The sequence below is a fragment of the Scyliorhinus canicula genome, chromosome 3 (assembly GCF_902713615.1).
Source record: "Scyliorhinus canicula chromosome 3, sScyCan1.1, whole genome shotgun sequence".
Classification (NCBI taxonomy): Eukaryota; Metazoa; Chordata; class Chondrichthyes; order Carcharhiniformes; family Scyliorhinidae; genus Scyliorhinus; species Scyliorhinus canicula.
The window spans coordinates 228,126,514-228,143,549 of NC_052148.1; the positions used below are offsets into that span (position 1 = coordinate 228,126,514).

The window sequence follows — 17,036 nt, forward strand, 5'->3', positions numbered from 1 at the left end:
GAGAGCAGGAAGCAGGTGCGAGCAGGAAGCAGGAGAGAGGAGGAAGCAGGGGAGAGGAGGAAGTGGGGCTTGGGGCTCCATCTCTGCCCTGTCTCATTGTCCCTTCCACAGGATAACGTAGAATATACAGCACAGAAACAGGCCATCCAGCCCAGCAAAACCAAGCCAGTCTTTCTGCTCCAGTTGAGCCTTTTCCCACCTTTTCCCATCTAAATCTATCATTGCAATTCTCTTTTTCCTCCTTCCACAGTATCCCCTGAAATAAATCGATCATTTGCTTCAACCATTCCCTGTTGTAGTGTGTTCGACAATCTCATCGCCCTTCATTAGTAGTTTCTTCTGAATTCTTTACTGCTCTAACGTCCAGGGAGGTAATCTAACTTGACCAGCTGTATTTCTGCCTTGTTCGTCTTCTTCATGGACAGTGTTCATTATAAAATTAATTTTCACTTTAATATCACCTACATTGAATATGTCAATGTGTTCATTACAAAACCTTCCATTCATTTTAGTTGGAATTAAGAGTTAATTTTGACCACCTGGCTTTGAAAAAGAAAGTAAAGATTCTAATTGAAGTGCTCCGATAGATGTAATTAACAAATAAACACATTTCCAGTTTAATTTTACCATACATTGTTTCATCAATAATAAGCTTTGTTGTAAATCCACACATCCGGAGAAATTCCAAAATGAGCCAACTCCTCCGAGTGAGTCACAGATTTCTGGCTATAAATACAGCATGTGAGCCTCAGTAGGTCAGTCACAGGCAGCAGCAGCAGCACAGCAGCAAGAAGATAAAAGATCACCAAACAAGTAAAGCACAATGAACAGCAAAGATACTCTCGTCGTTCTCGCTCTCCTGGCACTGGGAGTGTTATCCATACAAGGTAAGAAATCTCTAGTTTCACAGCATCTATACAGCATCTATAATGATATGGCTCCTTTTCCCTGCTGACTCTGCTGCATATTGTAGATGACATTGTACAGCAAGAGGAATTCTTCTCAGTATTTATTGAAACATATGGCAATTGTTCAATGTTTGTGTGACTCTTTAGACAGAAGACTTCAGCAGAGTTGGGAGTATATGTAATTAGAATGAATGGGATAGATTTTATCATGGGCTTCCGAACACAAATATCAAGTTGCACGGCTGGTCCCAAGCTGGGACCATAATTATTCAGATTGGTTGCTTGGCTCACTGGATCAGACAGATGATTATCCTCACAGTGCGCCTCCTGTCAGCTGTTGGCAAACCTCCCCAGTGACAGGGAGCCATCCTGGCCAAACTCCCTGCTATCTCACCAATCACTACTGTCTCCGTTTCCTCTACTGGCGGCTGGTAAAATTCAGTCCAACGAGCATGTGTCAAAATCATTGGAAAATTGATGGAAGTTACTAAAATAATTTTGGCACAGGAAAAATTTGAAACTCTTCTTTCGATTAGTTTGAGTGCTACCAATTATTACAACAGGAATGCAAGCCCTCCTTTCAGCTTGGGGTGCTGATTCACTGAGGTTCCTGTTGGACTGCTTGGTATCAGAAATGTGACAGTCAGGAAGAATATTATAGAGGATATCTAGCAGTTTAGTCCCAGCAGAGAATGTGGAGCACATGAGAGGGACACCCTGTGCAAATCTGGAAATCAATCCATTTGTTTAATTTACAGCTGCATCGATTGGAAACACAGGAATGAACCTCCGCTGCCAATGTATCAAAACACATTCAAAATTCATCCACCCGAAGCACATCGAGAACATCGAAATTATACCAAGTGGTCCTCACTGCGGGAACGTTGAAATTATGTAAGTGTTTAATTCCTCTTCAGTTTCCTGTATTGTAAAAACACAGCAATTATTCTAGGTTTAAATAGGAGTTCAAGCTTCTTACAAGAGGGTGAATGGCTAATGATCAATGTCATTCTTCATTTCTTTCAGTGCCACCCTTAAAAGTACGAATCGTGTGTGTCTCCATCCTGATGCTGGCTGGGTGAAGAGAGTCATAGACAGGATGATCAAACAGTAAGTTTCATTCTGTGTATGGTGAGGGTGGGGAGGTTTCTTTTTTCACTGTACTTTTATTGAGTTTCCCACTTTCTGTTAGATCACAATATCTAATTCTGTCCAGTCAGGTGTGGTATAAGTCAGGCCTTCCTACATTTACTCGAACCCAACCTCAGCGAAATACTCTTGATCATTTTCTCATCATATCATTCAGAGTTGAACGGCTGAATTGAAAACATAGGCCCCAATGTGTCAGTGAATCAGTACACCTTGTGACTGGGCACTGACCACTAGGAGAATGCCAGGGATTGCTGGTTTGTGCTGGATTAGACAACTAGAGCAGAAAGCTCCCAGTGTTGGTTACATAGACACAAACCTAGTGAAGGAAAGCAGTCCACACGGTTCCTGCTCCTCGTCACTATCTAGTGAGTGCCCCCGTTACCACGGGTGATCTTGAAATGGGCTCAAGGCAGGTGCAGGATGGGAAATAATAGTCTCATCGTCAAACAGCTCAAGAACACTCCAGGAATGGCCACCCAAAGGAGATGCCAGAGTATATGAAACTATAGTTCCCAGATGGAACAAGATTGTCAACACAATGCTGGGCTGAAGCTGCAGTCAATGTTGAATATGTTAATAGATGACATGACTCTTCAGGGATGATCTTCAATCTGAATGTTTAACATTCTGATTCAATTAAATATATTATTACTTAATATTTCATTCAGCTTCAAGTAAATGTTGTAAATATATCCAGTTAATTTCCGACCTAACATATTTTGAAAGCTTTTTGTATTTCATATCTTTGTATGCCATAAACTTAATTTCTTCATTCTCTCATTTTCCATAGTTCCAAGAAGATGAATTAACCTCGCCGAAGAGAAGCTCAATTTTTCTTGTCAAGAGATTAGAAAACACTGGTAGAAAGTTGGGATTTTCCATCTGCCTGCCTGGCTTGGCGCAGACCCGTCACAGTCAATGAGGTTCAACTTAGCTTGAAGTGTTTCTGTTTATTGAACTGTTTTAGCACCTGGAACACTGAAGCATGAACATTTCCTTCGGTAATTAGGCCCCAGCTCTTTGGAATAATTACTTTTCATTGTTATTCAAACAAATTCTTAACACTTGCTGCCATGTAGCAGTGTTACAGGATGTAGTTACTCAATGGTATATTGTTCAGTATGACAAATTGTCAGTCAAGTGTTTGCTATTTATGTCTATTTTATTATCCAGATATCTCTAAAAATGGTTGATTTTACTACTGGGTTCCAAGAATTATGTTGCATTAATAATTAAAATGTTTATTGATTTGTGATTGTTTTCCTAATAAGAATTTGGGCAGGATTCTCCGGTCCCCCAGCCTTGTGTTTCTCGGTGGCATTCCATTCGTTGGAGGAGGGATTCTATCCTCCTGCCGCTTGTCAATTTGATTTCCCACCGGAAAGATCCATGCCGCCGGGAAATCCGCGAGTGGGAGTGCATTGTCGGGAACAGTGAATTGCAGCGGCTGGAGAATTCCAGCCTTTATCTGAAGCTTTTCTCTTTAATTTATTATTATATTATTAATATGGAATGGAAAGATTGTGGCTGTACATGTCTTGATTTATTTATTTAAAATAAACATTTTAAAAATTGGAATTGTTTTGTCTTGCTTTGCAAGTTGCCAGAATGTCCTGTTTTCTAAAGAATGTGAGAATAATGCAGCAAGCAACAAAAAGGTAGCCGTAACCATTATTGATCCGCAGGTATAGAGTTTTCTTTAAATGACCTTTATCTGTGACTGACACCTTTAAGAAGTGTCCACAGGTGACCTGTGGGGGATAGGACACATGGGTTTGCTGCATTGTTCATTCACATTCCCCGTGTGGCTTTCACTGGTGTAAAACCAACCTAAGGAGCTGATCTACTTTGAAGCTTCTGGGTAGCTTGTTAAAAAATGCAGTAGGATGAATTTCCTCCGCCTTTTCGGAATACTAGCAGGGGCTTTGGCTGAGAAAGGAACTTTGGGCGGAGGCTGCTCTCTACCTTTACAACAACAACTCGCATTATATTACACATTTGATAGAATTTTAAAAGTCCCAAGGCGTTTTCATAGCAGCAAAACATGGATATGGATCGTCGCAAGGAGATAGTTGGGCGGATGGCCAAGCGTTTTGTCACCAAGGTGGGCTCTAAGGAGGGTCTTAAGAGAGAAGAGAAAGATGGAGAGGCTCAAGGAGGCCGTCGCAGTCTGGTTATGGGTGTGTGGACATGAGTTAAGGCCTACAGTCATCAATAATGGGGAGTCCAAAACAAGGTCAGTCATTTAGTACAGAAAGGAGAATATTTCTTCACTCAAAGGATTGTGAATCTTTGGAATTCTCAACCCTAGGAAACAATGGATTCTCAGCCATTAGCCGAGTATGAGCAAGACAGAAGCCAGAGTGTCGGGCAGGCAGTGAGCGAAGGGTTATGAAGATAATGCAGGAAGGTGGAGTTGAAGCTGGTTTAGCTCACTGGGGCTGGTTTAGCTCACTGGGCTAAATCGCTGGCTTTTAAAGCAGACCAAGCAGGCCAGCAGCACGGTTCGATTCCCGTACCAGCCTCCCCGGACAGGCGCCGGAATGTGGCGACTAGGGGCTTTTCACAGTAACTTCATTGAAGCCTACTCGTGACAATAAGCGATTTTCATTTTCATTTTCAAGCTGAAGGGATCAAACATGAGTAAGGGGTATATATGCCAAATCATTGATTCCCTTTGCAGGGGACTAGCTCATTTATTTGGCTTTGACATCACGATGAAGCAGTGGAGAGACATTTTAGGGGGTTTTCCCCTTCCCCAAGCTTCCGGACGCTTTTGAGAGCACGGAAGTCACAATCCTCCAGCACCATCTCACCTGAGACGAGGAAGGGATTCCACTCCATGGATATGCAGCTAGTTTGTGACGGTACTCAGAGCCTCCTTCAGGTCAACACTCCACAACCAAGATTACTTCCCCCCCCCCACCCCCCCCCCCTCCCCATCCCCTCCCCACCCCCCTCCCACCAGCCCCGAAGATTTCCAGGGGTATGGGATTCCCGGCAATAGTCGAGGTGGTTCAAACTCCCAGTTGGAAACTCCCCTGCAATGTGAATTAGATAATGTGATTCAAAACCCAAACTTTGCATGGTTCTGGTGTGCTACATCCATAATTACCAAGATAAAATTAAAAACCACTTCTGCCTTCTGGGTAACTATTTTACAGACCTTTTCCCATCCCAGTACACCAAGATCCCAGCCTGGGGATCCTCCATGGAACACTCAACACCTCACGGGACCTCTGTAATCCAGAACTGGACCACCCCACCTACTCCAAACATTGCCCCAATCAGCCCCCCCCCCCCACCGGCCCACAGACAGTCTCCCCCAATCCACATAGCTCCTCCTGACTGCATTCCCGCCCCAACAGCCCGGTACTCACCCCCCACTGACTGACCCCCCCAAAAACCACCCCCAAATGAGACCCCCAACTGACACAACCTATTGATTGACCGAATGATCCACCAACTGACACCCCTGGCTGCAACCCCCCAACTGACTCACACCCCCCGACTGACCCCCCTGACTGACTCCCCCTGACTGACTCCGCCCCCCCGACTTACTCCCCTGACTGGCTCTCCCCTGACTGACTCCCCCTGACTGACTCCGCCCCCCCCCGACTGACTCCCCCGACTGACTCCACCCCTCACCTCCTCCCAACTGACTCCCCTGACTGCTCTCCCCTCTGGCTCACACCCACCCAGCAGAAACACCCCCAACACTTGACTGACACCCCAAGTCAGAGCCCCAACAACTGACACCCCCACCTGAGAACCTGACTGACACTCACACTGACCCTCTGACTCACCTTCTCACTGACTCCTTCCCCACTAACCCTCCCTGACTGATGCCCCCCCCAACGTACCCCCCCCGACTGATTCTCCCGACTGACCCCCACGACTGATTCTCCCAACTGACCCCCCACAACTGATTCTCCCAAACGACCCCCCCTCGACTGATTCTCCCGACTGACCCCCCACGACTGATTCTCCCAAACGACCCCCCCTCGACTGATTCTCCCGACTGACCCCTCCCCGACTGACCCCTCCCCCGACTGACCCCCCACGACTGATTCTCCCAAACGACCCCCCCTCGACTGATTCTCCCGACTGACCCCTCCCCGACTGATTCTCCCGAGTGACCCCCCCCGACTGATTCTCCCAACTGACCCCCCCGACTGCTTCTCCCGACTGACCCCCCCCCCGACTGTCCCCTCCCCCGACTGACCCCCCCTGACTGATTCTCCCGACTGACCCCTCCCCCGACTGATTATCCCGACTACTCCTTCCTAAGTGACTGCCCGCCGACTGATTCCACCCCCAACTGACTTCGCCCCCGACTCAACCCCCACCACGACTGATTCCCCCCCACCCGACTGACCCTACCCCGACTGACTTCCAGTCTTGCCCTGGCAGTCACCTCCCCGGTTGGCCCAGCCCCAACTTACTCCCCTCCCCAGAATGGCACCCCCAAGTGACTCCATCCTGACTCACCCACAGATTGACTCCCTCCTGATTGACACCCCCTGGTTGATTCCCCCCCCCCACTGACCACTCGACTGATCACCTAATCGACCCCGTCGACACCTTCGACAGACGCCCCCTGAATGAAACCTCCTGACTGACCCTCCCCCGCCATTGACATTCTCCCCCCCCCCCCCCCGGCTGATCCTGTGTCTCCCCCAGCTGACCGACCCCTACTGATCCCCCAGACTGACTCTCCCCCAAGAGACACCCTCAACTGACTCCCTCCTGATTGACCCCCAGTACTTACCGGCACTAAGGGGAGCGAATTGTTCACTGGCAAGATTCTCCATTCCGCTGGCTACGCACCCCCACCCGTGGGTTTGCTGGCAGCATCGGGTGGACACAAGGGAAATCCGATTGGCCAGCGGCAGGAACATAAAATCCCACTGCTGGCAAAGACACTCCACCAAGGGACATGTGGCTGGGGAGGGAGGGAATTCACCTCATGGACTTTGCATTCTTATTTGCATTGGCACAATTAGCAAAACCATACCACACAAAATCATCTTTACACTGCTTTGTTCGCAAGTTAAGTTTCTTCTTTGTAGACTGTTAACCAGAGACCCTGGAGCTCTGTACATAGCTAACATTAGCATTGCTCTGTCCTGCCCAGGGCTCTCCTGCGCAACAATCTCCAAATATGAGATCCTGGGCAGAAGGTGCACTGTTTATTTGTGCCTCTGGCTGTCTCTACCATGTACCAAAATGATCCATCTTCACAGTCCTCTTGCCTTGCTTGCCAGCAGCTAGAAAATGGAAGAAGCTCTTCTCCATGATTTCACACCAAAGCCCGTACATACAGGATGCATAACGTCAAGTGTTCATCAATGGCTCGTGACCTGCGCATTGCTGCCACCTCTGGCCAGAAGGCTATACACAGCCTCATGTTGTTCTCATTTTAAAGCCAGTCATGGCAGCCATTCTTAATTTAAACACCGGTAGTGGCCGTTGGGCGCTTCTCCCTCGATCGGAATCACCGCGGGAGTGCTGCGACTCATCACTCCATGACCCTCCCAGCACCCACCAGGGACACCTCCCCTCAGCCCCCCCCCCCTCCTTTTGTGCTGCCAATTTCTGCTCCTTTGGACCTGGAGACACTGGTTCCTCGCTGATGCTTTTTGTTTTGGTTGGCGATCCGTTGCAGTTTTCAGTCCAATGGCCACATTTTCTATTTTATTCTCAGAATAAAGGCGTCACCGGGCAAAGCCAACATTTATTACCCTTTCCTGGTTCCCCAAAGACATTGGGCCGGAATCTCTTTGCCCTGGGCCGGGCCGGAGAATCCCCGTGACTGGCGCGAATCGCACCACGCCGCCCCGACGCCAGGATGCGATTCTCCGATCCATTGGCGCAGACATGGTCGGCGCACCGCCAGTCAGGGCCCGCTCTACGCAGCCCCCCTGCCGATTCTCGGCCCGGGATGGGCTGAGCAGCCGTCGCAAAAAACCCGAGTTCCACTGGCGCCGTTCACAACTGTTCACAGCCGGCGGGACCTCGGTGTGGAAGGATCAGGGAGTGGCTTGTGGAGGCGGGAGGGGGGATTGACCCCGGGGGGGCCTCCAATGTGGCCTGGCCCGTGATCGGGGCCCAGCAATCGGCAGGCCAGCCTCTCTGGCTAGGGGCCTCCTTCCTTCCGCGCCAGCCCCTGTAGCCCTGCGCCATGTTGTATCGGGGGCGGCACGGAGAAGGGGGCCACTGCGCACGTGAGCATTGGCGCCGGTGGCACTGTGCATGCACGGCCCCCTGTCAGGGCCAGAATTGCTGATCCTGACGCCGTGTTGACGCTGCCGAGAAACGCAACGGCGTTTCCGATGGTCTCAACTTTTAGCCTCAGGATCACAGAATCCCGCCCATTGTATTGAACAAGACCGCTTGTGAGGTCACAGAGGCCAGTTACGAGTTAACCACAATGGTGTGAAGCTGAAGTTGAATATAAACCAGATCAGATAACACGGAACGTTTGCTTCCCTAATGAATCTATGTGGCCTACTCGATGTTCCTGTGACAATCAAACAACTTCCTCACCATTCGCACCGATAAAGGGTGAGATATCTGAGAAATTGAATCTGTTCGGGGCCCACCGATTCACGGGCAGGCCTGTGCCGTGGGGGCACTCTATTGTTCTGCACCAGAGGCCATGGTCCTCCGCCATGCCCGGTGCAAAAGTGAATCCCTCTGAGCATGCGCGGGAATGACGCCAGCACGCGCTGGTGCTCCCGCACATGCGCCGACTCGCACCAGCTGGCGGAGGCCCTTCGGCGCCGGTTGGCGTGGTGCCAAGCCCCTTTCCCGCTGGCTGGCGGGGCGCCAACCACTCTGGGGCGAGCCTAGCCCCTGAAGGTGCAGAGAACCAGGAAATGGTTCACGCCACTCCATCCCGCCGGGACCCCCCGCCCCGCTGGGTACAAGAGAATCCCACCCCTAATTTATCGAGTCCAATGACTCTTTGTCAAAGGTGTGCAGGTTAGGTGGATTGGCCTTGCTAAACTGACCCTTAGTGTACAAAGATGTGTAGGTTATATGGGGTTGCAGGGATGGAGTGTGGGGGTGGGCCTAGATGGGGTGCTCTTTCAGAGTGTCAGTGTGGATTCGATGGGCCAAGGAGCCTCCTTCTGCACTGTAGGAATTCTATGTACTTGACCTCATTCTGAGCAATATACTTGTGGCAGATGTGGCTGTCCATGACAGGATTGGTAGAAGTGATCACCACACAGACCCTAAGGGCCAAAGTGAATCTTCACACTGTTATGGGAGAGGTGTTTTCAGAACCCCAAAATGTATCATGGAGTTCAACCAACCTCTCCCTTTAATGTATTGTTGCTTTTGAAGCACACGGCTTGGTCTCCAGGTGTGGTATTACAATTATGGACACATGGGTTTTTAAACACAAAACAATGTTTATTCCATGAATTCAACTTAACCTTTTCAAATAAACATTGGATCCCTTAACACCCCTTACGTCAAAGATAACCCCGAATATAATACAACACTAAATAATCCTTCAAAATGTTCCTTCAAACCTCCAAAAGACTTAACACCTTTAAACAGAAACACATCAGGTTAAAGACATTACTATTATGATTTTAAATGACCCAAATGATTCAGAGATAGTCTTTTCTGGCAGAGATCACCGCAGATCCAGCTCACTGCAAACACAGACACACCCAAGCTCTTTTCCTCAAAAATGAACCTAAACACTGCAAATTGGCTGAGCTAAAACCCAGCTCCACCCACACTCTGACATCACTTCAGTAATATGAGCTGCTTTATTTCTTAAAGGTACATCGCTTAAACATCAATTTCTTAAAGGTACTCTCACATGACACCTCCCCCCAGAAACAAAAGAAACCATCAATTTCAAGATGGTTTCATTTTTCACTTTTGCACCATCCACTAAGAAATGTACACAGTAAATATAATTTTTCGTTTCACAAAAAAACACACACAAACAGGCATAATAATAAAGTCCATGTTTCCCGTTCTTCCTCCAACCAAAATCCTTCTCGATTGACAGTCTCTTTGAACAAGAAAGTCAATGCACGATTCATCCATTCCTCTACGCCTCGGCATTTCTCTTTAAAGTCAGATACTTTAGTTCAATCTGACCACAGATCCCCTTGCAATTCTCCAGCACAGGAGCATCGGTTATCACAGCTTTCAGGCCATCACATGCCTGTTGAAAGTCCGCTGTCCATTGAAATTTTTAACGTTTCTTTAGCAAGTCCATCAGTGGAGTAATCACGCCACAAAACTTTTGCACAAAGGTTCGATCAAATCCACTCATGCTACGAAATCACATTATTTTCCTTCGTCTTGAGGGTATTGGAAACTCCTCAAGGAAAGTGATTCGGGCTCCTCCAAATTAACTTTCGGCTAGGTTCATCACCAAACCCGTCTCCTGAAGTGGATCGAAGAACTCCATACGATGCTTTAAATGTTCTTTCCATGTCTGGAAGTTGGAAATAAAAGCAGATTGTCCCACTTTCTCACGGCAATCCTTCAAACGTGGGAAAGTGTAAGAGTCCGTTCTTGTAACTGCATTCACCTTTCGATAGTCCACACACAACCGTTGGGTACTGTCTGGTTTAGGTACCATCACTATGGGTGAGCTCCATTGGCTGCAACCCACGTTAATTATGCCATTTTTCAGCATACTCTCAATCTCTCTGTTAACCTATGCCAATTTTAAAGGATTAAGCCTATATGGATGTTGTTTGATAGGAGCAGCATTTCCCACATCTACATCATGTATAGCCATTTTAGTACTTCCCAATTTATCTCTACAAACTTGCCCATGTGATATCAATAACTCTTTCAGGTCAGTTCGTGTTTCCTCTGGAAGGTAACTTTACAATTCATCCCAATTTTTAAGAACATCCTCATTTTCCAATTTAATTTGAGGTATGTCAAATTCACAGTTAACTGGATTTGGTTTGTCACTTTGAGTTAGAATCATTAAAACTTCCCTTTTCTCTCCTTCCCTTTCAAAGTACCTTTTAAACATATTCACGTGACACATTTGGTGAGTCTTCCTTCTATCTGGTGTTTTTACCACATAATTCACCTCACTTAATTTCCTTTCAATCTGATACAGTCCACAAAACCTAGCTTTTAAAGGTTCACCTACCACTGGTAACAACACTAAAACTTTATCTCCACTGACAAAACTAGGAACTTTGGATTTCTTGTCCGCTACTCGTTTCATCACATTTTGTGCAACTTTCAAATGTTGTCTAGCCAATTCACCTGCTTTATTTAATCGTTCCCTAAAATTTGACATGTAATTCAACAGTGTAATTTCAGATTTCTCAACCACCGATTTTTCCTTAATCAATTTAAGTCGTCCTCTTACCTCATGACCAAAAATTAGTTCAAAAGGACTAAATTTGGTCGACTCATTAGGTGCATCACTAATTGCAAATGATACGATTGGAATTCCTTTATCCCAATCCTCTGCATAATGTTGACAATACGCCCTCAACATTGTCTTTAATGTCTGATGCCACCTTTCTAACTCTCCCTGCGATCCTGGATAGTACGCAGTTGATTTAAATTGTTTTATTCCTAAGATATCCATAACTTCTTTGAAAAACTGTGAATTAAAATTTGATCCTTGATCCAATTGAATTTCTGTGGGTAGTCCATATCTAGTAAAGAATTTAAGTAACTTCTCCACAGTCCTTTTAGCTGTAATATTACGGACGGGAATGGCCTCTGGAAACCTAGCAGACACATCCATTATAGTCACAAGATATTGATTCCCACTTTTTGTTTCAGGAAGCGGTCCTACGCAATCAATTAGGACCCTTGTAAAAGGTTCCTCAAATGCTGGAATGGGTATTAAGGGCGCTGCTTTTATCACTGCTTGAGGTTTCCCTATCACTTGACATTTGTGACATGATTGACAAGATTTAACTACACTTTTATGTAGCCCAGGCCAATAAAAATGTTTCTGGATTTTAGCTTGAGTTTTCCTTATTCCCAAATGACCACCCACTGGTACCTCATGTGCAACTCGCAACACCGCCTTTCTATACCCTACCGGCAATACTATTTGATGAACTTCTGCCCACTTTTCATCCGTCTGCATATGTACAGGTCTCCATTTTCTCATCAAGACATCACTTTTACAGTAATAACACTCTGGTATACTCTCAGATTCCTCTTCCGTATATGCTTTCTGATATATCCGTTTTATTTCTAAATATTTCTGTTGTAACTCCGCCAATTTTCCTGAACTAAAAATATCTGCCTCATCCTCCACCTGTTCTTGTTCTTTTTCAACCATCTGATCAAAGATCGATTCTGATAATTGCACTTCAACTTCATCTTCACTCTTTGATTTCTCCTCCTGTTTTAACCTGTGACTTTGCGACCGGGTTACTACACAATCCGGAAAAATCCCAGGATATTCATCCTTCAACCCTTCAGTTGTCTGATTTTCCACTGGCTTATCAACCACAGTAGGCATCATTCCCACCTGTGATCCAGCTATATCATTACCCAAGATAAACTGTATTTCTGGACAAGATAGTTGATCTATTACTCCTACTACCACTTCACCACTCTTCACTGGACTTTCCAACCTTACCTTATATAATGGAATGCTACTCCTCTCACCTTGAATTCCACATATCACCACCTTTTCTGGCAACATTCTTCCCAAACTACATAATTCCTCATCTCTTGCCATTAACGACTGACTAGCCCCTGTATCTCTTAAAATTGTGACTTCTTTACCTGCTCCTCCTGATACACATGAGTAATTCTTTAAAGACATCTGGCAACTTCTTAAAAATTACATATTGAACAGGCTGTACAATTGTTTGCACCTCCTTCGCTTCCCTTGGGCTTTCCTTTACCACTCCAACAAATCCCATTGTTTTATCCTGTTTTACCACATCAGCCTTCCCAGTGCTTTTCTTCAACCACCAACACTGTGACTTTACATGGCCTAGTTTATTACAGTGAAAACATTTGAAACTTTTCATCTTTTTCCACCCTCCTGGATTTCTTTTTTAATCTGAGGTACACTCTCTTTACTGTCTCCCATCAGATCACCTTTACCTTTACCACTTGAGTATTTCTCATGTCCCCAGTTTCTATCCCTCACCGGCTGAAACTGATGTCTGGTAACAGCGGGGAAGAAGCTGTTTTTGAATCTGTTTGTGCATGTTCTCAGACTTTTGTATCTCCTGCCCGATGGAAGAAGTTGGAAGTGTGAGTAAGCCGGGAGGGAGGGGTCTTTGATTATGCTGCCCGCTTTCCCAAGGCAGCGGGAGGTGTAGATGGAGTCAATGGATGGGAGGCAGGTTTGTGTGATGAACTGGGTTGGGTTCACAACTCTCTGAAGTTTCTTGCGGTTTTGAGCTGAGCACTTGCCATACCAGGCTGTGATGCAGCCCGATAGGATGCATTCTCTGGTGCACCTGTAAAAATTGGTAAGAGTCAGTATGGACATGCCGAATTTCCTTAGTTTCCTGAGAAAGTAAAGGCGCTGTTGTGCTTTCGTGGTGGTAGCGTCGACATGGGTGGACCAGGGCAGATGTTTGGTGATGTGTACACCGAGGAATGTGAAGCTGTCAACCATCTCCACCTCGGCCCCATTGATGCTGGCAGGGGTGTGTACAGTTCTTTGCTTCCTGAAGTCAATGACCAGTTCTTTAGTTTTGCTGGCATTGAGGAATTGATTGTTGTTGTTACACCACTCCACTAAGTTCCCTCCTGTAATCTGACTCGATGTTGTTCGAGATCCAACCCACTATGGTTGTGTCGTTTGCAAACATGTAAATAGAGTTGGAACCAAATTTTGCCACGCAGCCGTGTATGCATAGGAAGTATAGTAGGGGACTAAGTACGCAGCCTTGCGAGGCCCCGGTATTGAGGATTATTATGGAGGAGGTGTTGTTTATTCTTACTGATTGTGGTCTGTGGATCAGAAAGTCGAGGATCCAGTTGCAGAGTGAGGAGCCAAGTCCTAGGTTTTGGAGCTTTGATATGAGCTTGGCAGCGATTATGGTGTTGAGGGCAGAGCTGCAGTCAATAAATAGGATTCTGATGTAGGGGTCACTTGTTGTTGAGATGCTCCAGGAATGAGTGAAGGGCCAGGGAGGCGGTGTCTGCTGTGGACCGGTTGTGGCGGTAAGCAATTGCAGTGGGTCTAAGCATCCTTGGAATATGGAGTTGATGAGCTTCATGGCCAATGATAGTGTGTAAAAAAGACATTGAAGTGTCTGATCAGCAGGGTGGAACAGTGGTGCAGTGGTTAGCACTGCTGCCTCACGGCACCAAGAATTCAGGTTTGATCCCAGCCCCGGGTCACTGTTCGTGTGGAGTTTCCGCATTCTCCCCATGTCTGCATGGGTCTCATCCTCACAACCCAAGGATGTGCAGGTGGATTGGCCATGCTAAATTGCCCCTGAATTGGAAAAATTTTAAAAATGAAACAAAAAAGAAGTGTCCAATCAGCCGTGATCTTATTAAATAACAGACCAGGCACGACGGGCTGAATGACCTACTCCTGTTCCTATGTTCCAGGTTGGTTCGGCATGATTTCCCTTTCACAAAACCATGTTGACTCTGCCTGATTACCTTGAACTTATCCAAGTGGCCTCCTTTCACTTCTTTAATAATGGCTTCCAACATTTTCCCTATGACAGATGTGAAGCTAACTGGCCTGTACTTACCCCCTCTCTATCTCCCTCTCTTTTTGAATAATGGAGTTGCGTTTACTACCTTCCAATCTAATGGAACCGTCCACAAATCTTTGGAAAATTCAAACTAAATGCATCAACTATCTCACTAGCCACTTCTTTCAAGAATAATTTAATTCCTGTTTTAATTTGGTCCATGATGATCAGTGTAGAAACTGGGCCTGGGAAGTAAGGTTATCTTGCTGAGAAAAGATCAGAAATCATTGCTGAGGAACAGGACCCCTCCACCACACTCCTGATCAAACAAGCGCCCCACTCCCACTCCCATCTACAGCAGCCTCAGAGCCCCCTACCAGACCTCAACTTTCCGCCTGTGAAGCAAGCCATCTTCAGGAATAGGAGGTGCAACAGTTGCCAGCAGCCCACCCAAACAATGATCAATTTGTGGAGGAGTAAACTTAGTTGAGCTTTTGGATTCCCTTCGCTGGGACAAGTGCGATCAGCACACTATCGGATTCTCACTTTGTGCCGGGAAAACCAGTTTCTACCACTGAGCATGAAAACAATCTCAGTTTCTGCTGAAACCTGTTTGCACTGAATTCTGTGATCCTCGCCAATTAGAAGTTGTCTTTGCCATTTTAATGTAACTACTCGACCCAATGGTAAAGTGAGTGACTGTAAGTTAGAACATTTTCCAGCTAAAAAGAGGTTTATGCAATCATGCCAATAATCAACGTGTAAGCAATCTTTCCTCTAGTTTGTACATATTTTATTTCCTTTTGCTTCAGGGTGGATGTGCAAGTTGTGCGGTTTTTTTTAACATAGTGAAGGAATCTGAAGACATTATTTGAACTATTATCTTTTCCACCGAGAGGGTTTGTGTCAGCTATTGCATTACCTGTATTGTGAACCACAATGGCTCAGAGGTCGGTTTGTATTCACGATCATTAGGTGTGTCACCTGAGAAAAGAGAAATGCAAGAGCGCGGTAAAGGCAGGAAATTACGCAGTGTGGGGTTAATTTGTTATGCTTCAGAAAGGCCATGACTGATGGAAGAGGGATAAACTATAAAGTGATGAAATAACACGTGTAAGATTAAAATGTTGGCTTTTTTAGAGTAATTATCGCACTCAGGTGTCACTGGCAACACTGGTTTTGATTTACAAATGCCTACAGGTCCTCTGGTTAGTCAGCACCGAGACATTTGGCTGCACGTTCAGCCCTTTCACCTGGAGAAAATTAAACAAGCAACGCTCCCAAAATGGTGGACAATGATCCACCAGCATTACGGCTGTCACTGTGGCGACAGCAACGTTCACTGGGGGGACACCAGAGTCAGGCACTACAGGCCTATTTACCATGTTAAGCAGGGTGCTGGGGTCCAGGGTAAGACCCTGATTTGACCGGCATGTATACTCTGGTCATTGTTGGGGGTGAGGGGGCAGTGGAGGAAGGGGAGCTGAAGTGGATCCTAAAGGGGGGACTTATTTTCATTATTGTGGGACCAGGAGGTAGAGGAGTAGACACATGCCCAAACCCAGCGTGGGTCCCGCTATCCCAGTTTGCCTTGCTCGTCTTTAGTTGACTGAATTTGTTCCAGAAATCCAGGGGGCCCTCAGAGTCCATTTTGAAAGCAGCCATTAAACTCAGCCCAAGGTTTAAAGAAATAAAGGTCTTAAAAAGCTCTGAATATCACAATTGCACACAGTAACACAATGTTTGGCTGCAGCCCACTTGAAAATGGACCAGTCCCCTCAGAAGGTATATGGATAGTGGGAACTAGTGGGATACTCACACTGGTGTTGCACTGAGCGGATACACAAATACCGCTCTGCATAAAATGTCTGCAGTGGAATTCTCCGTTCTTGAGACTAAGTGTTGATGCCGGCACAGGTTTCGTGGAGATCCACGAATGCAAAACTGGCGCCGCAACTGTTAAGGGGCGAGATTCGCATGGTCCAAGATTGACACATACAGGAGGCTGACAAGCTGCAGCCGCATAGACGCACTTCACTCCCCACACACACGCCATTCCAGCCAACAAGATGGCAGCAATGATGCCGACTGGAGGCCCTGCTGGACCCGGTGGAGGAGAGGCGGTTGACTCTGTATTCCGGCCCGGGATGGAGGCTGCCAGCCCGCCGCTGACTGCCGTGCCTAGGTGCCTAGGTGCAGATTGCAGAGGCTGTCAGCGGGGTGAGCAATACTGTCCGGACGGGCCAGCAGTGCCTGAAAAAACTGCACAACCTCCTCAGGGCAGCCAGGGTGAGTAGGCAGCACTTTGCCACTGGCACTAACT

At 46.6% G+C, this 17,036-nt stretch overlaps 1 protein-coding gene across 1 annotated transcript; it reads left to right on the plus strand.

The window, feature by feature from the left end:
* The first annotated feature begins 724 nt into the window (after positions 1-724).
* Positions 725-3,632, plus strand: LOC119963346 (interleukin-8-like). The gene is made up of 4 exons (XM_038792351.1): positions 725-887; positions 1,667-1,802; positions 1,935-2,018; positions 2,851-3,632. Exons 1-4 carry the CDS (start codon positions 824-826, stop codon positions 2,867-2,869), a joined length of 303 nt encoding a protein of 100 aa, XP_038648279.1. The 5' UTR covers positions 725-823; the 3' UTR covers positions 2,870-3,632.
* The last annotated feature ends 13,404 nt before the right edge of the window (positions 3,633-17,036 follow it).